The sequence below is a fragment of the Watersipora subatra genome, chromosome 1 (genome assembly GCF_963576615.1).
Source record: "Watersipora subatra chromosome 1, tzWatSuba1.1, whole genome shotgun sequence".
NCBI lineage: Eukaryota > Metazoa > Bryozoa > Gymnolaemata > Cheilostomatida > Watersiporidae > Watersipora > Watersipora subatra.
The window spans coordinates 43736434-43763773 of record NC_088708.1 but is presented as its reverse complement, the minus strand read 5'-3'; the positions used below and the strand labels follow the sequence as shown (position 1 = coordinate 43763773).

The 27340-nt window shown below is 36.4% G+C and overlaps 1 protein-coding gene across 14 annotated transcripts in view; it reads right to left on the bottom strand.

Moving 5' to 3' along the window:
- LOC137385439 (myosin heavy chain, striated muscle-like) overlaps positions 1-27340 on the bottom strand; it is a 37772-nt gene that overhangs the window by 3014 nt on the left and 7418 nt on the right. For 9 of the 14 annotated variants that reach the window (XM_068071894.1, XM_068071896.1, XM_068071889.1 and 6 more), the window contains 24 exons: positions 26285-26396; positions 24401-24493; positions 22310-22373; positions 21514-21612; positions 19819-19977; positions 18765-18859; positions 18049-18306; positions 16757-16927; positions 15938-16238; positions 14749-14816; positions 14533-14620; positions 12890-13007; positions 11708-11853; positions 11437-11599; positions 9835-10030; positions 8946-9164; positions 8465-8674; positions 6462-6698; positions 4499-4642; positions 4047-4213; positions 3451-3529; positions 2592-2774; positions 1517-1675; positions 24-1409 (listed from right to left, as the gene is read on the bottom strand). In XM_068071894.1, the coding sequence (XP_067927995.1) occupies positions 24-1409; positions 1517-1675; positions 2592-2774; positions 3451-3529; positions 4047-4213; positions 4499-4642; positions 6462-6698; positions 8465-8674; positions 8946-9164; positions 9835-10030; positions 11437-11599; positions 11708-11853; positions 12890-13007; positions 14533-14620; positions 14749-14816; positions 15938-16238; positions 16757-16927; positions 18049-18306; positions 18765-18859; positions 19819-19977; positions 21514-21612; positions 22310-22373; positions 24401-24493; positions 26285-26396 (4915 nt within the window). Of the gene's footprint in view, positions 1-23; positions 1410-1516; positions 1676-2591; positions 2775-3302; positions 3382-3450; positions 3530-4046; positions 4214-4498; positions 4643-6461; positions 6699-8464; positions 8675-8945; positions 9165-9834; positions 10031-11436; positions 11600-11707; positions 11854-12889; positions 13008-14022; positions 14111-14532; positions 14621-14748; positions 14817-15937; positions 16239-16756; positions 16928-18048; positions 18307-18764; positions 18860-19818; positions 19978-21513; positions 21613-22309; positions 22374-24400; positions 24494-26284; positions 26397-26564; positions 26677-27340 lie in introns of all 14 variants that reach the window. The other 5 variants (XM_068071892.1, XM_068071902.1, XM_068071893.1 and 2 more) reach the window with 4 other exon arrangements.

Genomic DNA, 27340 nt, shown 5'->3' with positions numbered 1-27340 from the left:
GTGTTGCTCATTTTCCTACCTACCCTCTCTTCCATTTTGGAGAGTGCTCTCTTTCCTCCTTTGAGAGCATTTGCCTCTGCCTCTTCCAGACGCATTGCCAGATCTCTTTGTTGATTCTCCAAGTTTTTACGAAGCTTTTCTAAATGCATAGACTTATCTTGTTCATTTCTCAGCTCCTCTGCCATATGAGATGCGTCTGATGCGGCCTTCCTGGCTCTATCTTCTGCAGATCGCAGCTCATTGCTCGCTTCTTCGAGGTCAGCATTCATAGCTGACAAATCTTGTTCTAACTTTCTCTTTTGAGACGAAAGCTGCGAGTTGTTGGCTGACAGCTCATTTACTCTGTCAGCAGCCTCCATTAATTCAGATTCGGCAGCTTTTCTCCCCCTTTCTGCCTGCTCCAAAATCGTTCTCGATTCTTCAATTTCCCCACTCAGCATGTGGCATCGTCGTTCTGAAAGCGCATATTGTTCTTTAACTTCTTCGCGTTGGCGACTTTCTTCCTCCATCATAGTTTGAATATCACGAAGTTCCATTTGGAATTTCTTGGCAGCTTTTTCAGCATCAGCCCGGCCTCTGTTAGCCACGTCTAGAGAAACCTCCAGTTCATTGATATCTTGCTCCAGCTTTTTCTTCAATCTTAGCGACTCAGATCTACCTTTCGTCTCCGCCTCAAGTGTTGCTTGCATGGATTCAAGAGCTCGTGCATGATTCCTCCTGGTATTCTCAAACTCTTCCTCTTTCTCTTGCAGACGTCTGTCAATTTCCTGTTTCGAAGCGCTCATCTCCATTTGGAATCGCATCACTTTGGCTTCTTCAGTTTCAAGAGCCTGCTCAGCCTCCTCAAGAGCTGATTGCAGCTCCTCCTTTTCAGATTCAAGTCTTCGCCTTAGCTTTTCAAGTTCGTGGGTGCTGCGGCCGCCTTCTGAGAGTTGGTCAGCAAGATCATGGATTTCATCGCTCAAGCCCTTGTTCTCACGCTTCAATCCTTCAATTACATCTTCGGTTTCTTCCAGCTGTGACTTCATTCTGAAAATGTCAGTGTTGTATGATCTAGCTTCTCTCTGTGATGCTTCAAGTTCTACCTGTGCGTCTCTGTACTTGGCCTCCCATTCACCTATCATTCGGTCAAACTGCTTCTGTTTCTTTTCACTTGCTACAGCAGCAGCCTGCGATCTCTCCACTTCAATCATCATGTCTTCGAGCTCGAGAGCCAAGCGAGCCTTTGCTTTTTCGAGTGATCCAGATTTTGAATTCGCTGATTCGACAGTTTCTTCTAATTCCATAATACGTGCCGTCAGTTTCCTCTTTTGTTCCTCTACTTCCTCACTGCGACCAAACTCTCCGCTGTTTATTCTTGACTTGAGTGTCTGCAATTCTGCTTGTATTTTGCTAAAGGCCCTCTGCACCTATAATGGACAAACAAGAAAAAGTTTGAAACAAACTTCACACAATCAAAGTGCTGAAAAATGTGTGTATTTTAATAAAACCTGACTCATGTTATTTTTTAACTTACTTCTGCCTTGCCTTCAGCCTCTTCCTCAACTTGATCTCGAAGCTGGTCAATATCTGATTGAGCATTGCGCAATTCGGTGGCAAGTTTTGCACGGCCTCTGGACTCCTCCTCTAGCGAGTGTTTAGCTTCCTCTAACTCACTATGTAGCTTCACTTTCATCTGAAGTCGAGTCAAACAGGTTAGTTGAAACAAAGAACACTGGCTACAGTAGCAATATCACTACTACATATTACCAATTTTATTTAGAATTAGTCATTAAAAAGTGACCCAATTAAAGTTCAACTTTATTCTCACTAGTACCCTGGTAGTCTAGAATGCTGTGAGAGATTGTCAGATGTGCCGATAAAGCACAGATAATAAGTATGTGCATACTAATTCTACATTAAGATCATGAATGGTTGATGCAGGTGGTAGTGTGCTGGGCTGTAAAGCTCTTGTTCATGGGTTCCAATACCGTATGATGCAATGTTTTTTCCAACCTTCACCTGTGCCTTCGGACGGATAAACGGACATGGCTTTTATTACAGTAAAGATCGGGAGACTAGCTCTGGGATTTCAATTGGTACGCCCAATTTTTATTGCGGAATCTTTACTGTAATAAGAGCTGTGTCCGTCCATCCGAAGCTACGCAAAGAGCATTAGAAAAACCATTGCAGCGCACAGAAATTGAACTCTGATCTCCGGCTTAGGAGCCAAGCACACTACCAATTGAGCCATGAGATCACCTTGCAATCTCATGGAAAAATTGTGAACATAGTTATTACACATGATGATCTCTCACGGTGCACGGGACTATCGGTGTACTAGCAATTGTAATAGAGAGTTGTCCTCCATCTCTAAATTTCAATTCTTTGACATAAAGAAAATAATCAGAAACTTGCTAATAGTATCATTACTGGAAAGTGTTTTTCAAGACTCTCAGCACTCTTTAGGTAGCAGTTTAGCTACCTATGGTCTAATTTAGTTCTCTGCTAGACATTTAAGAAGCGTCGAAACTGGCTTGATAGATATACTGCAGATGAGATAAACTAAACCGGTTTAGTAAAACTATTACCAGTACATGAAATTGACAGACCTTGCCAAGCTGAGCAACTTGCGATTCAGCCTCTTCAAGGTGGCTGGTCAAATCCTCCATCTCCGAGTGCATCTTGCTCTTATTGTTATTGAGATCAAATATTGAGCGCTGCTGCTCATCCATTTTCATCTGCAGCTCAGCCAGCTGGACCTCATGACCCTTTGCCAGCTTCTCGGCATGAACCTGTTAAATAGCCATAGCCAATCTCCTCAAGAAAAATCCATATTCGTGACCAAAGGCTATGGGAGAGCATGCATAATTCAGAGCGTAGTCGGAGCAAAGAGCAAACTATCAAAAAAATGAACGGCCCAACACCTTTAGGAACTAGTGTAACTCTCTTGTTAAAACAGGTAAAAACGATCTCTAGATACTAGCCTAAAATTTCTTATCAGGCTAGGTCAGAAAGGATCTTTAAAGGCAAGCCCAAGTTCTCTCATTGTGCTAGGTTAGAAAGAATCTTTAGAGACAAGACTAGACTGCATTCTCTTATCAAAACAGGTCAGAAAGGGTCTTTAGAGACTAGACTGAGTTCTATAATCGAGCCAGGTCAGAAAGGATCTTTAGAGCCTAGCCTAAGTTCTCTTATTAAGCCAGGTCAGAAAGGAAAGCAATCTACAATCTATGATTCAGTGAGCAGCAGAGAAGAGATAGCAGAGAAGAGATTTCTTTATACTATCTAGAAAGCATTGCGGAGCGTCAGCGCACGTCTACCTTAGCCCGTTCTATTTCATCTACATGACCTATCATTTGGTCAAGTTCCAGCTGCAGTTTGTTCTTCTCTTTGTCAGACCTAGCAAATGCATAAACTGGTTATAGTCTGAGTATCCGACTGCAGGTTAATATAACTAAACACGCATACCTTCTGCTTGCTCACAGACTCGAGCTGTATTGCTAGCTCTTCAATCTCGAGCTTAAGTTGCTGCCTTTCCTTGTCAGATCTAAAAGAGCTCATTGCATGAACAACACATCTAGAAGAGATCATTGCATGCAAAGATCTAAAAAAGCTCACTGCATATCATAGAACAGACCCTCATCAGACAGATCTGAAAAAGGTCATTTCGCCAGCAACAGATCTAAGAGGCAGTTTTATATGCATGTCTAAAAAGACTATTGCATATCTAGAAGAAGCTTTTGTATCAATTCTAGAAATGATCATTGTATCTGCAAAGGTTTACAAAGCCGAATAAGTCAACAACACATTTCCAAGAGCTCATTGCTTGCAGTCAAACTAGAAAAGATCATTAAACCAATTGAAGTACATTTTGCTGGAGTCAAGGATTGCTATTCTTTCTTTGACCTCAAACAGTGAGGTCATCAACATCCCTAAAGTTGTATTCCCTTGCTTAATAGATTCTTCTTCTACTACACCCATAGTATATCAGTTCAGTGAAAAGTTCCTCAAGAAACTGTGGAGTTGTTCTCCACTGACAGTTAAAGGTGTACCAATTAACATACTTCTGCCTTGCTTTTTGTACTTGGTCAAGTTGATCCGCGAGATCATTGGCAGCGTCTTGGTGTTTTTTGCGAAGACTCGCAGTGTTTGCCTCATGCTGCATTGATTGGTCCTCGAGATCTCTCCTCAGTTTCATGAGTTCTTGTTCTCGTCTCTTGTTGGCTTCAATCTACAATACCTGGCAGTATTTAGCAATTTCTCAACATTATATACCTCTTGTACAAGCTACCATATGTGGTGAAATGTTGTCACCAATTATAGTAATCCACCCATGGTGACACGCTATAAGTGTGACATACATACTAAAAGCTGAATAGTATACTTTAAGTATACTATTCATCTTTCTGCTGAATAGTATGTCACCCATTGTGACATACTATAAGTGGTATCTACAAACGGCCAGCATTTTTTCAGAGTTGGACTGTTACTACATCTTACATGCTCAGTTAACTACCTGCGCTTGTGTAGCACCACCAGCTTCATCGAGCCTGTCAGAGAGATCCTCAAGTTCCATCTGGAGCTCATTCCTCTGCTTGTCAACCTTACCTCTAGCCATTCTCTCGGCCTCAAGCTCTTCTTCTAGCTCTTCAATGCGAGCCTGCAAATACCATCACAAATTTTACCTATTTGTTATAGCATTCAAGGCTACTCAGCCAGACACGAGTAGAAGACTGGTTAGTTTAAAACATGTCACAACTCATTAGCCAGCCAAAGACGATAAGTATGAGCCTGTGAGGTACAAAAATAAACCGAAACTTTTTAGAAAATTCTGATTAAAAGTGTTATGTTTGGGTACCACCAATTTGAAAAACATAATGACATGTAAAAGGAAGTCAGACATGCTGGATTTGCATTAAACTTATGCCTCAAGCACTAGCAATATTTATAATGCATCAAGTCTTTATTTCTTATGTTCCTATAGGCCATTTTTGAACGCATTCAGCTAGATGCATTTTGGTTGTTACACGGCATAAAATGCATGAATATAATTTAAACATATCTTATTGTAGAGCTATGTTATATCAGTGGCACCAACTAGATACTATTACCATAGTGTCATAGCAAAGGAACAGACACAAAATTCCTTTGGAGACATTGATGTCCACTGATCATGTCAAATACTAAAATGTAGGAAATGGTTTTGAATGAAAACTTTCTAGAAAAAAGTTTTTATAATTTCACTTTTTTGTAACATGAGTTTTTTGCCTATATGTTTTTGCGTAAAGTATAGTCAATTTGGCTCAATCCATAAAAGATTACTTCTAGTTTGGTCCGTCTTGCATTAGGCAGCGCTTCCTCATCTCGGCTATTGCGTATAGCGTGCTTGCTGCGTAGAGATATCCGTGAGCTGACGTAAACATGGTTCACCTTCTGACTCGAACCGCTATAGTCCTCTGGTTGTCCACTGATTTTCGGCCGAAACCGTTCATAGCTTTTTGCTGAATCGATTTTGTCGTCATCATCGAAAGTCTCACGTAAGTGTTTCCCATTCACACCCTCCGTAGCTTCTGCAGGCGTGTGATTTGAACCTCTACCAATAAGATGGCCATTTTCTAGAGTGGTGTCTTTTAGTGGCTCATCACGACTATGAGCAAGCGGTGTTTGTCCATGACCGTCCATGACAATCGACCAACAACTATTAAACGAGGTTTGATGTTGTTCAATCACTGTAAACCATCTAATTAGATGATATTGGCAGCTAACTAGCATAAGACAAATTTTTAAAGACATTCCATTGCCTTGATGAGTAGCATCTGTAGTGTTTGCTCAGCACTTCAACTGGACTGATAGTGACACCTACTCACATCCATGCGCCCGGGTCACCTCTCTCTCTATGACTTAATGGTGGTATCACTGGAAAGTGTGTAATATACTGTGTATCCGTAAGCTATGTTTGGCAGGAAAACTTACCGGTTCAATTTTTTCATCTGTAGCCGTACAGCTCAAGTAAATGCAACTTAAAAAAACCGATTCATTAAAATATTTTCTCCTTGGTAAATGGCTCACACCGGCAATGAATTTTAGGCTATAACTCAAGGGAAAGTGCGAGTTATTAAATGTACTTGGTTACCCTACGATTTAATAAAAAGTCCGATTTCCTATGAAGGAATTTGTTGGAAATAACAAAATATTTGAAAGGAATAGTCTAAAAACTTAACAAAACTGTTTTAGATCTTGAACCCACAAAAAACCGTTTGCGTGAAAGAAATTTTTTTTCTAGCAATTTATATAATGTACTGTTCACTTTCAATAACATCCTATGTAAACCTACTGGCACCTATCGCACTTAAATGCTAAAAACTCCTAGTTATGTTTGAGGTTGTTTAAAATTTCAAAAACAGGTGAAGGTAAACAATGACTAGATTTCAATGAATGCAGGTAAAAGTTACTCATGTCTACACTTGAAAGTTTCTTACCTGCAGCTCCTTGATTTTCTTTTGAAGCTGGTTAATGAGAGCCGAGTCATCATCGAGTCGGTTGTTCAGACTGTTGATCTCTTGGTCCTTCTTACGGGAGTTATCCTCAAGGTCACGCTTGACTCTTTCAAGGTCGTCAACCGCTTCCTGGGTCATCTTAAGATCTTGTTCTACTTTCCTCTTAGATTTCTCCACATCACCTCTTACCTTCTTCTCTCGTTCAAGGTTGTCTTCCAACTACAACGATGACCACCGCCTTGTCTGACCGAGAAACTGGTAACTTGATAAGCAAACAAAGTTAAAGAAACCGCTTACCTCTATGATAATATATATATATACCTCTATGATAATAGCGGCGAAGTCCGTTTCGCTCAACTCTTTTTCACCTCTCATGTGAGGAATAAGATTTTCCATGTTTGCTCGCGGAAAAGATACAGTCAACGACCGAAGGACGCAAAATAATTGTGGAATGTTTTGTTAGGCGAAAGAGCTACCAGTCCTGGCTGACAACTACTCGATGAATGAAGGAACTGCAAAGCGGTGAGTTTGAGTTGCATAGCTCTTTGTTACATTTCCTCCAAATATGGAATAATGCGTCTGTTTAAATGTGTTCGAGCAAATGTCAGCTGACAAGCCGGCCTCATTATAGAAATCAACATTCATCTTGCACCTCTAAACCGACTCATCATGTTCATTCTGAATGTCGATTGACTCACGTAATTACCAACAAATTCCTTAGCGGCCATAAAAAAACAATTTTCCATTCTACAACAAGTGATTACAACTCTGTAACTGCTGTATGCACTTCTATGGCCGATCTGTAAAACTGATAGCAAGCGCGTACATCTACCATTAACATGGGCTCACAACTCACTTAAAGATCAAAGGTATACGTTTCATCATTTTCAGTGGCCTTTTAGGTGTTTATGGGTGTATGATGTTTGTTTCTCAACAAATGTTACAAAACACACCACTGACTTCAAAATATACTTATTTATGTAATATTTATTTATATAGTTATGTATATCGTTTACCTTTTTTCCAATTGAAAAATCATGACACTTGAAGTAACATAGAATTTTGTATGTATGCAATTACTTTGGTATGGAGACAAACATTTGTTGAAATTCGATGAAAATTTTGTATGCTGAGCTGGTTATAAAGTCAAAGTTTGACTGTATTTTTATTTGAGCCATCTAGAAGAGGCTTTACATAAATCTTTAAAAATGATCTTTTTTATTTTATGCAAGTTTAAACCAGTCTATCAATGAATAATGACTTACAACAAACTACAAAAGCATTTAGTTATCAATAAAGGCAGCAACATTGAGAAAAAAACCCGATATGCTGGGGTCCCCTTCGCTAATATGCTAATCATCATAATCTAATTCTGTTTCAGCTAACATAAAATTTTAGTGACGCTATTCATCTAGTATAAAAGCAATTTTTCATTGTGAAAAGTTTTATGTTATGGTTTGTAGTGAGCTTTTTTGATGCAATGCTAAAAACTAAACATAATACATGTACTAGCTTTTCCATTGCTTTGTTAAAAACCTCAAGATAACTTAACGATGTTGTTTGTAAAAAATTCATGTTTGAATCAGCTGATTTTGATCTCGTGCTAAACATTGTAAATACATCACTGTTGCTAATCTGTAATAACACCTGCTTTGTTCATTTACAAGTACATACTCGGGTAAATTTGTAAATACACTCCTGTTTTTCGTTTGGAAATACAATCTCTGCTGCTCATTCCTAAATGCATCCCTGTTGTTCATTGGTAAATACACCCCTGTTGTTCATTTATCAATTCAAGTGTAAACCTTGCTATTTATTTTAAAATACACTCCTGCTAATCATTTATAAATACACTCTTGCCGTTTATTTGTAAATACAGCCCCTGTTGTTAATTTGCAATTACACCCTGCTTGTTCATGGACTTGAAAATTATTTTTCACTTCAAGAGAAACATACAACAGTAAAAACTAAAAGGTTTGTCCTACCTCATCAATATTGCTCTCCATCTTGTGCTTCAGTTTAGTAAGATGGTTGACCTTGTCCTCCTCGGCTTGCAGCTGTTCAGAGAGATTTCTGTTTGCCTCTTCGGACATCTTCTTTTCTTTGGTGAGCCTAGCAATCTGTGTATCCATGTTTTGCATCTCGCCTTGAAGGGTCACAATCTGGTGCTCTTTTGACTGCTTCTCAGACTCAGTCTAGTCAAGAACAAGTTATTTTTATTTAAAAATATTCAAATACTTTAATATTTAAATGTTTTTAAATTTAAGCAGGAGAATTGATGTTAGTAATAAAATGAATAAACCATCAGACTGTCTAAATTTGTTCTAAAAACTTTCTCCTAACTTTTCATATGCATGTAAAGCTAATTCTTATCAAGACAAGTCAAACCTCTGGTTTCAAACATGCAATACAAACTGACAATGCAACAGAAATCATTAATTCATGTTATGAAATGTTTTGAATTACCTTGGACAGACTTTGTTCCAAATCTTCCACATCAGCTCGGAGATCTTGGATTTCAGTATCCAGTTTCCTTTTGGCGGCTTCTAAATCAGCGACAGCATCTTCCTCATCCATCAGCCGGTCCTCCATCTCCTTCAGCTGAGTCTCCATGTCAGCTTTTTGGGTTATCAGTCCAGCCATCTTCTCCTCTGACTCTGAGACTTGTTCGTCCATCGCTTGAACCTGATGGAGTCAGTGTGAAAATCAATTTTTCATTGAAAATTTATGGTTTCCACATTCCAAGGTCTGTAGTCTATATTTCAAGTCCATACTCTGTGGAATGTACCTTAAGTTTTCTGAAGTCAGCACTCCATAGTTTGAACATTGTTGTTTTATTACCAGGAGTCTATGGTACATATCATATAGTGTGTAATTTATAAACTGTTAAAAGTTTTTTGGTGATTTATAAATAATGAACCTCCTACAGAGGGTTATTGTATACGTACACAATGATGTCTACTTCAAGTATCAGAGGTTATTATACAAATTTCGCACATGTAATTACCTCAAGTGTCATAGAATATTGTATGACTTCTTTCCTGTACTTACCTCAAGTATCAGAGAATATTGTATAACTTCCTACCCGTACTTACCTCAATTATTAGAGGATATCATATAAATTTTCACCTGTACTTACTGCAAGTGTTAGAGGTATTGTACAACCACTCAATGACACTTACCTCAAGTGTCGGAGGTTATTGTATACAATTTCACCTGTACTTACCTCAATGGTTAACGGTTTTTGTATGAATCTTCACCTGTACTTACCTCGTGTCTGAGGTATTATATAACCGCTCAATGACATTCACCTCAGGTGTTAGAGGTTACTGTGTAGATTTTCATCTGTACCCACCTCAAGTGTCAGGTCATTCTTTGACTTGAGCAAATCGACATTCTGCTCTTCAAGCTCCTTATATCTAGCCTGCAGTTTCTCGAGTTCTTCCTTTGTCTTGGCCCACTCTTCTTCTTTCTTTTTCATCTCATCCTCAGCTCGGGCAATGCTCAGCAATGGCTTTACACGTATATACAGTTTCCACCATTGCCAATTCCTATGTACAACAACATCGCAATAACCAAAGAGAACTGGCTTTCCAGAGACATGAAAATGCTAAACCGTTTCGCAAAAATATGTTTAAAATTATTGGAGGCTATTTTACCGAGTTAATGCCAATGTAACTTGACTGACCATCAACATAAACTACAAACCATTTATTTTTTACATGAAAGACAAGCAAATACAGAGAAAGTTCAATGAACAACATGTGTAAAGTAGTAGCAGCTCAGAATTGTACAGCTCACAATATATTGTTATTAAAACATAACTACATACAGCATATACAGTACATTACTGTCTAGTAAAGTATTAGTTTTGCTATTTAAAAATCAATCATTTAACGATTATCTTTCTTTGCAGGTTGATTTAAGAGACTAAGGCTATTTCCTTGTCTAACATATAATTCACCGCTACAATGTGTCACAACTTTCATACCATTTCAAAAAGAGTGCAGTCTTAATATTACAATTTTGTGTGAAACTAGGTAACTTCAAAATACATTAGATGTGGTTCTAGCTGACTCATTTTACATTTATTTAAGGGCGTTAGCAAAGACACTTAGCTAGGAAATCTAGGAGTAGGCTTGAAAATGTGGAACACGGTATAAAAACTAACATCAGTTTATCAAGATTGTTAGTAAGAGTGCATTTGTATTCCCTACACAAAGTCTAGACAGGTAAATGTGACAGAAATATTGACAAAGTATCATCTATACTGAACTTGAGCACATGATAAAGCACTCATTTAGTTTCACACAAGTCATAAACTTAGATTTATCCTCTCCATGCCGCTATTAATAATATGTGACTAAAACAGTAATTAATCTATTGAAGACACATGAATGAATCCAATAAAATATTGTTAACCTACATTGAATGAGTTTGTTATATAAAAGCGTTCACTCATCATAGCTTCAAAACATTAAATATTTGTAAAAATCTAGTGCCATGGTTTTTACTGATGCATTTACTGCCATCATGTACCCATATTAAGGTAAAAACTTTCGTAATTTTCTTTAAGTTGGGAGGGGTAAATGATGGGAGTCCAAACATCTTATATGTAACTAAATCATGTATTGCCAGGCACCGGTAATCTATAAGTAGCCTTACTGCAAGCTCTAAATATTTCATTATATGCAGTACTTACCAAATGTTACTGTACTATTATTAATATTAAATAGAGCTGTTTACCAACTAGCCCCCAGGTCAATTGCTAGCTATTTTCTAACTAAACTAGAAAGAGGTGTTTACCAGTTAACCCAGAGATGATTGCTAGTGATTTTTGCACTGAATTATCTTTAACAGAATACCCTGGTATAAACACCCCTAAACTAAAACAGCCAGAGCTAGATAACAAACAGCTCTAAAATCAAATGCTAGCTGCATAACTCCAGTGTATTACCTGAGCAACAGCCACTTTCTGATGTTTCGCTGAATAATGGAGAGGGCAATACGTTGGTCCTGCAGCTTCTTGTAGTTCTTTCTCATGAGATAGCCTCGGATAAAGGCCTGGAAGCGTGACACAATCTTGGTGAGGGCTTCATCACGCATGTCCTCAAGCATACCTAGGAAGACAGTCAATGAAGACCAAGTAGACATAGACATTTGTCAAACACCAACCAGGAAATGGCAAAAAGCAATCCCCAAAAAAGAGGTCAAAGATTAACACTTACCCAACACCCCAGCTTTGAAGAAGACCTTGGTAGTACCAAGACGGTACTCATTCGGATCCAATGCCAAAGCCAAAAGAACTTTTTCAGCCACAACTTTGCCATCACTGAAGCCTTGCGGTACAGCGTTAGGAGCCAAAATCGTATATCTAAATATGAATCAAGTCTATATGCAGTCAAACCTCAATCTAAGATCATCTCTACATACCTATACTACCTCTACATCACTGTTCTCGACATTCAGCAGAATTTCCAAAAACTTTTAAACCATAAAAGGTTTTAAAATGAACATAAAAAGGCTGGTAGAAGTTAAGAAGAAAATGTAAAACTAATTAAAATATGTAAACTAAGTTCATTTAAACAGTCTAGTATAAGTATAGTCCCTCTACTTACAAACCTATTCAATTCCGAGCCTAAATCTCTCTTAATATATTTCTAAGTAATGCAGCAATAAAAACCTCTCAGCAATTTTTATTAATTCAGTTTTACATATATGTTTTAATATACAAATCAAATATCAGACTAAGTTTACATACCAAGGTTTGATTGTGTTCACTGTTCGCTAAACAGCGATAGAATAAATTTTTAGTCACCAAAAATTGAATTATTAAAACTTTTGCATTATTTCATAAATGACTACTTGACAGCCTTTCGCTCTATTCCTTCCAATAAACGTTTATAAACTTGGAAAAGCATAAGAGTTGTCTTCCTTGGAAGAGGTTTCAATACACTAAAGAATAAAAGCTTCTTAGAGCTATTGTAACCGAGTAGCCCAACCTCATTCATGCTTTAAATATTGCTCCACATTAGGCCACTACCGACTAACACTATTAACAATTTTTAGATTTGGTAGCCTATGCGACCAGTTTATCTTCTTCAAAAAGGTTCCTCCTCAACACAGCCTTGTTTAAAAAAAGCACAGACTTTATGTAAAGACAAATACTTTATGTATTTTAATCAAAGCATTAACCAGCAAGGAATAAAATTATATAAATTGCATTAGTTGTTTAAAATCTTGTTATACAGTCATATCTATATTCTCTGTGTATGCGATTTTAATTAACATTACTATTACTATTACTAGAAAACAGCTTTTTAAAATCCTAAACGAGGGACTAAACAAAAATTGTTTCACAACAGAAGATGCGACACATCAATGATCTAGAGAAATGCTGAGAGTTGTACCTCTGTTTGAACTCAGAATATACGATCCTGTTGGGAAATCCCTTCCTGCAGATACGGATCCCCTCAAGGACACCGTTGCACTGCAGCTGATTGAGCACAAGGGCAGCATCGATCACACCTGGAGATCAATACATAGAATTTTAGTAGCTGTGGCTCATAGGTGACACATTCAGGTCTATTGACACAAAAAATACTGTTTAAATTGAACAGTTCATATTCAAAAAGCGCACAGTACAGATTTTACAAAACAACGCTTTTCCTATGATTTTTGTTGAGATTGTAATTGTGCTGTGAAAAGGAATACAAATGCTTGGATTGCAAGTAGTCAACTGATTTTGCACACATTTATATGTATCATAGGATTTATCTACATTAGGTGCAAAGATACATCAACGAATTATATATTAACAATATACTTTTACAATAAATCAACAGATGACGATGTGGCTCAAGTCAAGTTATCCAAGACTCCTAACAAGTCATGGCTGTTTAACTATCTTACTGCAGAGTTATTGTTTGACTGACTAGCTGCTGTTGAAATCCTAGTATTATATACTGATGTGCATAAAAGTGCTGCTAGCCAGGTTTCTCATGAAAGTTTTTTCAAGCGTTCATTTTCCTGAGAGGCACGTAGATCCTAAGCTCGGTGAAAAAAAACTTATGAGCTTTAGTGACCCAAACAATTTATTAAACCTACGTTCTGAGTTGATGACAATTACGAATAAACAACAAATAATGATGTAAGAAAAACTCGAAGGAGTGTTTTCCATCTTGGATGCACATTTGTTTTTCTACACAACATGGCCAATGAATCACAACAAATTTTTATTAAAAACTATCTATAATTCGTTTTTTAATGTTGCAACTTAATTTTTAAAAATATGTGATGAAAATAATCCCAAAGGAGAATTGGCATCAGTTTGAGGACTAGCATTTAGTTTTTTCTTACTACACAACATGGCCGACCAATTATCCTCAAATTTTCATTAGAAGACTATCTACATAAAGAATTTTATTTTTTCAATAAGATAAACTAATTTTTAAAAAAGCAGAATGAGAATAACCCGAAAGAGAAATGGCATCTGTCTGCAGACAAGCATTCAGTCATGCAAGCTCAATACGAGTTTTAATACCTGCTTCCTTATCTTCGTTAGGAATTATACAGCGAATGAAGTGAGGCATGGTGCTTCTCAATGTAGTCATTAGTTTGTGCAGAGACTCCTGCAGAACAGCACATGGAGTACGAGCATGCGTAGACAATGTGAGACAAACACGGGAAACAGGAAATAAGCTGAAGCATTAGTTGTAAGTCAATATTCATGCTAACACCTGATTGGATCGTTCTTCTCCTCTTAGTTAGAATGTGAAGTTTACAACATTTCGAGTAATTCCTACACCAATTAATATAAAATTGATTTTTAAAAAGTTTGTGAAATGAAATTTAACCTTGACCTCTATAGCTTTATCAGCCAGCTAGTATAGAATGCTCATGTAGAAAGTGGAAACGACATAGAAGAGGGTAGTAGACAGTAGACAGTGTTAGTGACAGATCAACAAATCACACCGTGTTGAAAACATGTCAAACTTTTAGTGGACATAAACAAGAGGCCAATAGGTCACGCAACAGTCTACATGTAGACTACCTGCTGCCTTCTCTTCATTGGGTATAATACAGCGAATGAAATGGGGAGATGTGCTGTGCAGGTTTATCATCAACTTATTTAGTGACTCCTAAAAAGTGACAATAGACATACGGGTATATTCACGTAAGCCCAATGTTGGTTGGCCTAGTTAATAACTAATATTGTTGTCATCTGTTAGCAATAGCAGTTGAGAGTTTTTTATGATATTGTACTAACCTTGTGAGCAGATGAGATTGTCTGGAAGCCACCACCCTTCTTTCTCTTGCCTCCACTCTTTTCTTTATCTAAATAGCCAGTCAAGAATATTAGCAAGCCATCCTGGTCTCTGTGAGTAACAACTCACCGTTACGAGCAACAGAACCTGATCTCTCTTTCTCACTGTTTAATCATTCACCAAACATTACTATAATAAGAGCAATGATCGTCCATCCGAGGCCACGCTAAGACCGTTATGAAAAAAGATTGCCACGCATGGGAATCAAACCCACAGCATCAGATTAACAGAAATGCGCACTAGCACTACACCACTTAGCCACCTTACCACTTCTTGGGATAGTTCTCCATATAGTGATTACTCATGTCGATCTCTCACAGTGCACAGGACTGGCAAGTGTGCTAGCATTGATAACATAACCTGGTTTCTGTGAAGCATTTTCTCCAGCAAATGTTAGACTCAAAAACAAAGTGAGGAGATGAACAAGAAGTAAATGCTAAAATATTAGCGCTGTAGATTGAGCTAACTCAAACTCTATGGCCCTCTTCTACTTGACTTATGGTTAGGGTATATTGATGTAAGCTTGAGTACCTCCAGCAGACCACCACTGATGCTCCGTAGATGCATGCACTTGCCTTACCTGAACTTTGGTAAGAGGCCATCATTTTAATGTCGACACTTGCTATTTATTCTTAGCTTTTTATTTAGTTATTACTGCAGTAGATTAGACTTCATGAAAGAAGAAAATCATGATGCCGTGTTGAACATACTCGCATACACACATGTACGTGTATGTACATGTACATACACGTACATAAACGAATATCTAGAGTGTTATAAACAACTAGAGTATTAGAATAGATTGAATGTACTCATTTTTGGGCTTGGTGTTCTTGTCTAGAGTCACTATAGTTCTGTTTCGTGTTTCTGCACTTTTCAGATGACTAGCGAAAAAATATTACCACCAGTGCAGAAACATGGAGAATGCTTTTGCACTCTCAATGCATCTGGAGAGTGCAGAAGCATGAAACAGAATGGAAGTGACTCTAGAGAAAATAATAAACTTGTACAATTAACCTATTCTAGCGCCGAGTTATAACACTTCGCACTTTTCAAAGCGTAGAGTGTTGTTAGCAGTAGGCCTGACTACTTATCCATTGCGTGTACATGTATATGTTCATAAATACTTACCTCCATCAGATGTGTCTCTAAAGAGATGAGCAACAAGGGGTTCTTTGGAGTTAGAGAGCAGGGTGACAATACACTGCTGTATGGGGTCTTTGTTCTTCTCCAGCCAACCGGTGATGGAGTAGTGCACCGTGCCTGCGTAGTGTTTCAGCTCAAAGTGCGCCACTCGTCCTTTGACCTGCTTGGGTTTGCTAAAGTTTGGCGACTTGCCGAGATGGTTGGTGTAGAGCTTCTCCTTGAAGGTATTATCTGTAGCTTTCGGCACAATACATTCTTCTTCAAGAATGGATAGAATACCCATTGGCTACAGAAATAACAACAATCAGTGAAAGCGAAGAGAAAACAATTTCAATAGAGCTTACATTTTACAAATGCTAAAATTATATAATAATAGATTGTCTATAACAGAAAGTTCAGAGATGCACTAGTCTTTAAGCATACTAGTAGATGTTCATAGATGTGCGGGACTAAGAGAGTATTGGTTTGCAGGTGTACGATTGATGGTCAATCCTCTTATGATATGAACTCATAGAGATACTTTGTAACCAGGAACTACAGATCTAGTAAGGATAACCAAAAAACTTAAATTCAATACTTAAATTCTATGCGTGTCATCCACAATAACAACTACAGCCACGTTAGAAGTTAAAAAATTCCTGATAAAATTTAGAGATTGGCAAAATATAGAAAATATAACAAACTTATCAGCAATGTTAGTGTGACCAACTGTTAAACATAGCATAAGCAGCGGTAAAGATGTCTAAAAAACAGAAAGGAATCACATAGTGATAATATGAAGAATGCTGGAAATGCAGAGAGCACCTTTTCAATCAGATCAATGCAAGCCTGCAGGTCCATGCCAAAATCGATAAACTCCCAGTGGATTCCTTCCTTCTTATACTCTTCCTGCTCAAGCACGAACATGTGGTGGTTGAAGAACTGCTGCAGACGCTCGTTCGTATAGTTGATGCAGATCTGCTCGAAGCCGTTGTACTACAACACAGAGCATTTCCAAGCTAGTGAATCGTCTTCAACCAATCGAAAGGCTTGGTCATGATTTTAACCAATCACAAATAAGCACAGACTCAAATTTTTGAATGTTATTCATAGACATGAGATTGTGCAGGAAAGTTATTATTGCGATTTCTGAACATATCACATGGTCTTTTTTATACATTCACACCTATCTGTTTCTAAAAGTTCTCACGTTATTGATAATGTAGCCTATATTGGGATAACATGAATATTTTGTGGAAATGGTGGCTGCCTTCACAAGAGCTCACTTTCGGCAGTTGGGCAAACACTTTCTATCTATCTTTTACAACTGCTAAAATCATTTCAAAATTCACTATGATTATGCGGTTGGTTACATATGGGCTGTTCCCGGAGTTTAATCCACTCAATATTCACAAAACCAAATCCCTAAACTAACCAATCAATAGACATTTTATATAATCACAAATCCAAAATACATTGAATAAAAATTCTTAAACTTGAATTTTTTTTGTATTTTCAGTCTACTAGGCTAAGTTATATTTTAACGTTTTTTAAAGCACTTGAAAACTTTTTAAATCATAACACTGTTTTTTTGCAATACTGAAATATAAAGAGCATGTTTGTCCTCTCAACTACTCTCAGATTAATAATATAGCACCTGTTTCAGACTGTCACCATAAATGTTACAATAATTTCAGTGCTTATAGTTTTATAGATACCCTGTAAACTTACATATAAAGCTAATAATTTTTTAAATTAATTTTGGACCAACTCAGTATAAGTAATGAGAGGTCTTGTTTAAATGCCAGGACAAAAGATACACCCACGCTACCATAGACCTTATACTTGCAGCAAAGGGCTCCTATTTAGGACTTTTGTTTCACCTCACTTTTGGTTGCATTAGCGAGTTGCAATTGAATACAGTACACTATTGTCTCTATAGCTCTCAAACAAGAGCAAACAAGATTGCGTTGTGGTAAGTCACTTCCTGTTCATGGAATTATAAAGTTTGGGTTTAAAAAATTATTTTATAATATTATCATTGTTTTACTATGAACTAACAAATGTCCAACACAAACTAAAGCTATTTAACAGACTCTTGGCCAGCATGTACTTACTTCGAAGATCTCAAAGCCGGCGATGTCAAGGACACCGATAAAGAATTGCCTTTTAATCTTGGTATCAAGAGTTTTGTTGACACGCTCGACGAGCCAAGCAAACATCCTGTAGTAGAGAGACTTGGCTGTAGCGTTGATGGAGTAGTAACACTGAGCCTGTGACTGGCCTTTGGTCACCATCTCCGAACCAACCTTGACCTTCGGTTTCAGAATGTTGCTCAGCAGATCTTTAGCATTTACGCCCAACAAGAACGCAACCTACAATGACATCTAGTGTTAAAAATAGAAACTATCATTATAGCAGCTGTATTGTTGTTCTTGTTTGATTACCATTGACCTGTAAATTATTTTTTATACAGATAACAATTTACCTTACAACGCTCATTAGTGATTTACATGTACATGTATGGATATTTAGAAAACATTTTACAAGAATGAACAATATTTTCATATGCACTACAAAATATGAGGCAGAAGTACATGGAATGCATTGGGTTTTTACAGGTCAGGTCATATGCAGAATCAATTAGTAAGTACATTAACAATGTGTAGGTCTATAGGGTGATCTCAGTGTAAGAGCATCAGCTGAAACAGCCTTGGTATTAAAAATAGAGGTCAATGTTGTGTAAGAGCATTACTTAAGACTACCTTGGTATTAAAATCACATCACAGGAGATCGCAAATAAAAAATTAAGATCACAACGACATCTGATCACCTTCTCAGCCTCAGATGTTCCATCTGCCTCAGCCTGCTCCTCTCGAGGTCTCTGTTTGAACTTCATCTCACCCATGTGCAGGATTGAGCAAACCGCTGTATTCAAAAATAAAATTATGTACGTTTTGTTTTGAATGATACCAATAAAATCGCAAAAAAATATCATAAACAATCAACACCTTATAAAAACTACACTAAATCTTCACAAGAAGAATGTGCTCTGCTTTTGAGAATTGGAGTTCACAGAACACAAGAGTCGCACTTCTGTAATGTTTGAAGTGTGCCAAATGATACAATTTCAAAGATTGTTGATTACTGCTTCAAGATGCAAAGGTATAAACATCTGAAATCAAACCCCTCCTACCAATCAAACCCCTCCTACCAATTAAAATCGAATCAAATAAAAATTTTAAATGACGTGTCCAATGCATGTGGCTTTATTTTGAGATAAATATATTATTATTGTAACAGCAACAGCGTAAACTCATAAACTCACCGAGCATATCGTTATATATTGTATAATACTACCATATCAGTGCAACTAAAAGATATGGCATCTTGTCTAATGGTACTAATGATGACCTAATATACTTGTTTTACTTAAGATGTTAAAGAACAAATAGCAATATAAACAATGAATAAAATAAATAAAAAAGTTGAACCAAAAAAGTAAATTTTGAAACTTCCATATAAACCCAATATGTTCACCAATATTTAATGTTCACTACTTAATATATGAATTAGCCATTCAAATATTATATGCTTGGACAAATTTCACTATTTTTCTCTTTACCAAACCAATAAGATATACTAGTTTTTATGAATTTTACAATTGCGCTGTGTAAGGGACAGCTGTGTATGGGGGTCTATCAACACATAAAACTTATTCTCTTTAGAGTTTTTTGACCTCATTAAATTATGTTAACAATCGTAGGCAACTTTTGGTGACCATTCTCTAGCTGCCTTCTCAATTAGCTACATATAGTAGCAACCTCTGCACTGACAAAAGTGATATATGAAATCCCCTATAAGGAAATTATTGTGCTATGGGATACCTTTGTAAAGTGAGAGCTTTTCTTCAGCAGCAAAACCAAGAACATCAAAAGCTTCATCGGTGAGTTTCATCTCAACAATGTCATCAATTCCCTCGACAGTCAGTACACCCTGGTTGATCATGGAGTAGAGTCCAGGATCAGGGCTTATCAGAAGTACCTCTGAATAACATGACATTGCAATGATGTGCCTTGTGGATGACATCATCGGCTGACTTGCTAATCGCTGCACTCCAGATGAGTAGACAATTACCAAATTCATGTAATATTGCCTGCCAGATGTTATTTAAGTGAGTGCACACCAATACAGCTGTTACACAAGCGTTAAATACATGCTTGAAACAAACACAAACAGTATGGTAAGTTGTGACCTCTTTAGAACTAGCTGTAGTAAAGGATGCCTAGATTTTTTGGCAACTCTTGTTAGTGGCCCTCTGTTGGAAAAACCTCAACAAAGCCAGAAGATATGCCGCTTTTTCTACACGAGGCAATAGTGCTGGAAAACGACATTTTATTAAAGTGACATGAAACTTGATTAGTTGAAATCTAAAGGTTGTAGGATTATGTGACATGTTGAGACGGTGCTACAACCAGCCTTCCATTAATTTAATTTTTTCTTTTGAAGATCAGAGGCTAGGTTGAACATTTGTAATATTTGAAGCATGTATCTAATGTCAGAGGTAGTTGTTCAACGTAATCAAAAACTTGGATAGGATCTACCTTCGGCTGTCCAATCCAAAACTCTAATACTGTGTATTGCAGCAGTACAATTTTGCTGTGAATAATAACTAATAATAATAATTAATAGTAATAATAACTAGCCCATTAACACTTGGAAGCCTCAGCCCGAGATAACTCAAGTTATTGTTTTTTCTGCTGATTCTACACCAGAGTAAACTCGGCTCCATCCTTTTGCCCCATTTTTTACTGCCAATTTTTGTAAGATTATGAAATTTTAGTCCTTTTGTGAGTAATATGTTTCAAGTGTTATTTCGAAATTTAAATTGATTGAACTATTAGTTCTGTATATATTGCCAAAGTGTCAAGGGCACTTCTAATCAAAGAAGAAATAAAAAATTAATGTTGACAGAACATTAGTTTCTGATGACATACTGATTAAAATTCTTGGAAATGAAGGATTAAAAATAGACAAAACGAGAGACTATTTTCTTCAGCACTAAAAGCTTTACATTTCATTTCATTTGTTTTTTCTATTCATAACAAATATACACACACAATCAGACTCGGTGTACTGCAGTGATTATGTTTCTTCAGTTACCTCTAAACGTTGCTTCTTTAAAAGAGTATAAAAAATACTATTTACTCTATTTGATTTCTGTTTGAGTCTTCCAAGCTTGGAGCTTTAAAATGACATTCAGTTTAAAAGAGTTGTGTTCTCCTAAGTACTTTAACAGTAGATGGAAAGTTGTTAATTCTGCCTAGAATCAGGGTACCTACTTTTATGTGAAGATTATGCTTCAAAGTATTAAATTATGACACCTCTCATCAAGCTATCATGCAAAAAGTTCAAAAGTTTTTAGCACCAGATCTTTTCAAGTCCAATAATCGTTTGTCCATGCATGTTGACCCAAATATTTTGACAAGAAACAATCAGCAACCACCGTACATGCTACTACCACTCAGGTTGAAAAGAAACAAAGACAAGAGGCAGATCACACAGCAACTTTCTCAAGTTACCATGAACTTCAGGAATGGCCGGAGAGAGCAGCTGGTAGAAAATGTGGAAATTTCGCTCAGCCGCCATCTGCTGGGTGACTCGAGACTTCTCAAGTAGGTCTTGAAGAAACAGAAAAGAATTACTAAATAAAGCTTTGGGAAAAAAAGGCTTATTTTGGCCTAGCCTATAGAGAGTTACCAGCATAGAGAGATGCGGAGTTGCTGAGCAACTGGTAGAAAATGTGGAAACTCCTCTCAGTCGCTTGTTGAGATGCGACTCGCGATTTTTCTAATAAGTCTGGAATAACAAGTCAAAGCATGGAGTCAGTTGCAGTCATATGTGAGAGACATGTCTTTCTACCACTATGGTTCCACTGTGCAGATGATGCAAAAATGGAATTGTGTGCACATTGAGTTATTGCGCAATAAGTGTTTTAATGGACAGTTGCGTGTTGTAGATTAATGTGGACACTTTGTTAAAAAAGATAGGGAATTCTAGACCAGAGGTAATAGTGGCGCACTCCTGTTTCACTTTGCAGAATACTTTTGAAATAGGAACAACTGAGGTGTAGAAAATGTTTAAACTGGAATAGCTTGCGCAGCATTTTCTTGGGCATCAATCGCAAGTTTTCATCTTTCGCAAGAATGAAACATTCAATATTTGAGAGTAAAAAAACTCTCTTGACTTGTGAGTTTTTGTTTTTTCCATCTTGCGAATGATGCCAACTTGCAGATTAATCGCATTATGGAAACAGTGTATCAGCTGCACAAAGGTTATTTGATTAAATTTGAGTGAATGAAATGCTTGGTTACTTACAAAACTCGATGTCAGCTCCGGCGATCTTTCCATTGGTTCCAAAATGGATTCGAATGAATTTTCCCTACAAGCAGCAATTATGAGTATCAGCTATTACCCACTCAATGTGTAGCCTTCAAAAACCGACATACGAGAGAGACAATAAGTGCGTCTTGTTGAAGTTCTCTGTGAATGATGAACTTCATAATATCTTAATTGATTTTATCAGAAAGTATCAGTATTTTTCTATCATTTGTGATTGTTTTTATGTTTGAGGTGATCCGACTGCCAGAATGTTTCAAGATTAAAATCAACAAAACTTGATTGTCATTAAAGCGCTCAGATCAAGCAAAAGTGCGATTATGTCATCTATAATTGTAAAGAAACTGACAGAATAGAGACACAATGCTGCAACTTAGACGCATTAGCCGATATAAACTATCGCAATGATAACAACTATATCAACCCCTTTGCACGTATTTTACTTCTGAGTGTTTGAACCACAATCAAGTTTTGTTGATTTTAAACTTGAAACATCCTGGCAGTCAGATCACCTCAAAAAGCAAAAATGATCGCAAATAATAGAAAAATATCAATAATTTCTGATAAAGTCTACAAAGATTTTGTGAAAGTTTCCCGTTAACCTTTATTTTGCTTCAGTTATACATGTGGCTGTTGTGAAAGCTTCAAATTGCTGCCTTACCTCTAGTACAGATTACATCGGTCTGACAGCAACCGTAGTCACAGACACCAATAAAATTTGAATGGGTTTAAATCATTGAAATGTGACCTTTTTTATGTTATAGGATACAAAACAAGTTTTGTTTATTTAGCCAATAAAATTTGGTTTGCTGTTTGCTTCTTTCCACTGGTCAATTGTATTTAATACTTCTTATATTATTATAATCATATGCAACTTGTATCTTGTAATATGAAAATTTCCAATTATGACTCATTCGTGAAACAACCGCTCTCCATACATACAGTAAAACCTCAACTTATGATCACCATTTTTTTTAATGCATTATGTACAATTTGAGCAAATACTTGTTTCCAATATACAAAATAGTTTCTAACATTTGACATCAAAAATTTTTCAAAACATCGCAGTTTTGTAACAGTAAATAAGCTGATAGAAATACAAAACTAAATAAAAGAGTACTTAGAAATAGATAATATAATTCAGAGTAATTCAAACTCTCCATATTTCTATCACTCACTCTAACATTGAACCTACGCAGAATCAAGACTACCATTTCATTCACACGTCTAAGAGATAAAGTAACAATAAAGATACAATGTAACAGTGCTAGGAAAATAAACTAAGTTATGTTAACCATATCTAGTGTAAGTTAAAGTAAGTTATATTAACCATATCTAGTGTAAGTTAAAGCAAGTTATGTTAACCATATATAGTGTAAGTTAAAGCAAGTTATGTTAACCATATATAGTGTAAGTTAAAGTAAGTTATGTTAAACATATCTAGAGTAAGTTAAAGTAAGCTGTGTTAACCATATCTAGTGTAAGTTAAAGTAAGTTATGTTAAACATATCTAGTGTAAGTTAAAGTAAGTTATATTAACCATATCTAGTGTAAGTTAAAGTAAGTTATGTTAACCATATATAGTGTAAGTTAAAGTAAGTTATGTTAACCATATATAGTGTAAGTTAAAGTAAGTTATGTTAAACATATCTAGTGTAAGTTAAAGTAAGTTATGTTAAACATATCTAGAGTAAGTTAAAGTAAGTTATGTTAAACATATTTAGAGTAAGTTAAAGTAAGTTATAGCATGTATTTGTGTTAGTCACTTTACCACCGAACATACACATTGATGAGTGTACACTTCTGTTCACGTGTCTCTACGATAAGTTAGCAATAATAACCTTTTTATTGATTATTGATTATAAGTTTATTAATCTAGTTTTTACATTAATTTAGTAGAAACATTTAGTTTCTATATACATAAGGTCGTTACCCATCAATTGATAGAACTTGTTGTACATCTATTAATAGTCATCATAACATTTATACAATATAAGTAATCCATACGATGTACGTATTTACACTTTGACTTGCATCTCGTAGAATGTGATCCATAGATAGATAACTTACAAAGCGAGAGGAGTTGTTGTTTCTCACAGTTTTGGCATTTCCAAAAGCTTCAAGGACAGGGTTGGCTTGAATGATCTGGTCTTCAAGGTTGCCCTAGCGACAAAAAGGAAGCGTGTGTGTTTTCGTGATGTCAGAGAATATTTAAACTAGAAAAATTCCGAAACTGAATGCAATGCGAAAGAAAAACGATAGGAGGGAATTTTTCATCTAATCATTTTTTTAGAAGATAAGGTGTTGGCGGTCAGATCATTCCACCAGTCTTTCAATTTACATGGATTTGTCTTCTCATTGTTTAATAAACTCAGTCAAGTATTTCACAAATAAAATGATAATAGATGGCAAGTAAAATATATGAATTAACAAAAAAATATAAGTTAGTAATTTGTATAAGTAGCTAATATAAATAGTTCATACATTTTATTAACTCATTTCCTAAGTTAATGAAATATATGAAATAGCTCCATAATTCTATAGTAATCAACAATTTCGTATGGCTATATACACCCAGAGAAGACAACTCCATGTCATGTGACTTGTGACAAAGAGGCAACAAGGTTCATCTAGCGCTGGGTCATGTAAACATAGCAAAAAAGCAATAGTTGAAGGGTTACCAGGAGATGAGATGAGCATCTGTTAGGAGTCGATAACTCTCATGCTAGGGATTCTAATAAGGGTTGATAAAATGAAGATTTATGCAGAGGGGGATAAAAAGCACTGGGTATATAGAACTAAAGTCAAGAGATACGCCTATGTATGGACAGTAAGTGTGGATAATGACAGAGCCAAGCGATGAATAAGAGGATCTGTAAAGTCTTTCTCTGGATATGATAGTAGAGTGAATAACAAAGACAAAACAATCTAAGCAAAGGGGAAAGTAAGATTATACACCCAGAGAAGACAACTCCATGTCATGTGACTAAGAGTGACTAAGAGGCAACAAGGTTCATCTAGCGCTGGGTCATGTAAACAATCTAAGCAAAGGGGAAAGTAAGATACTCTCATAACAAGGGAAGCAAGTAAAATAGGGAAAACTAAACATTTAACTGGCGTATGGCATGTACTTACAACTTAGGCAAGTGGCTGAAAGTCCAAAAAAATTTACATACTGACAGTAAATCGGAAGGATCCAGTTGAAATGGCTACGTGTAGATCTATGATATAGATGTCTATGATATAGACACATGTTTTATTTAGTTTTTTTCTAGTTATTTCTTTCAAACATTACTGTAAGGTTAGGTAAACATTGTTAACACTTGACGAGCATCAGGAACTCTCTATTTGCACCAACTATAAAGGAAATGTAGCTTTTTCACTGACCAAGTATAACATACGATGATGAGTGAAATGTTACGATAAATTATATCTAAACAATTTTTAGTTACAAATAAAAGCAATTTAAAATAAAATTTAAGATTACCGTAGCTTAAACGGTGCATAGCAGAAATTAAAAAATTTGAAAATTGTATAAAGGTATGCAGCTTGCTATGGCAAAGGTTGCTCTATTGTTAGAACGGATAAAAGAACCTAAGCTTTAACAGAAATCATTAAAAATGTTGGTTCATTTTACAGGACTTGAACGCAAGACTATGAATGGAGTTTTTTTAGTACAATTGATGCTAATGAATTTACCATTTATTAACAGCTGTTGAGATTTGTTAACATTTCTTAACATGATTAAAGATGTTAATATGAACTGTAAAGCTTCTTACAGCAACAATTTTCATTACTCTGGCCACTTTAGTAAAAAAGGAAAAGAAGAAAACATCTAAAAGTTCAGACGATGTACAATCTCCAATAAACCATTTGACAAAATTTTAGCGACGATTGTAAGCCTTTCGGCCTCAATTACTGTTTGGCAAAAAAGGATGTCAACCTCAAGGTTACCTCATGGTGCTGACCCGGTTCATCATCCTTTTTCTTTGTTGCAGCAGCAACATGAGCAAAGTACGAGATCACTTTCTTAGTGTTCTCAGTCTTACCAGCTCCAGACTCTCCACTGCGAAAGGCACATGTTTGTCATATCAACTTCTCTACCTACCTAGACTAAGCGCCAGAAGTAGTTGGGGGTGCAGTTAGTACGCCTCGTGCTTGATTGAGTTAGCCATTAGTTTAGTGAGTTAGTTGATTAATAAGTTTATTGAGTTGAGTTAAAGAAGAAACTTACACCTCTTAAGACAGCCGAGGAATCACTCTGTTTTGGTGCGGCATGAGCAATGTGCGCAAAGTACTGAATGACTTTCTTGGTGTTCTCCGTTTTTCCTGCACCGGATTCACCACTAGACCGAAGTGCAAAGGAGAATGCATGGTGGGTGGCATGCACAAACAGACGACACAACAAATAACAAAGGTCAAATAACAAAGGTCAAATAACAAAGGTCAAATAACAAAGCTCAAATCAGAGAAAAGAAAGTGACAATAAATACACTGATGGCATAAAGCAGTTTAACAAAACAGGTATTATAGTTAGTATGCTGAGCCTTGTGAGTAATAAAGGAAAAACAACTCCATCACTCACTAGATGCAAGAATTGCTTGATTTTTAAGAGACAGTTCACTCTAGCCTGGTTCACACTGAAGGCAATTCGAATGCCGAATCTAACAAAGTGAAAAAGTAACATTGGTGCCGGAGGCATGCGGCAGCCGTATGATGCAAATAAAATGGCTTGGCTTTTTCAAACCATAATCCTCTGGATAGGGTCAGACCTCGATGCCTGTGCAAGTGTATTTGCAATGTTTTTGATAAATGTGAATCAATGTTTAACACTTCAAACTTTTCATAATATATTTAATAATTTTATTTTTTCTAAATTTCATAGGCAGCCAAGCCTAGACATCACGCAAGCAGATTAAATAAATGCTTCTGACAAGTAAATATTGTTTTAGATGGTCACAAATATATCTGGGAATTTTGGCTAATACTGTTTTTACAGCTGCTTATTAT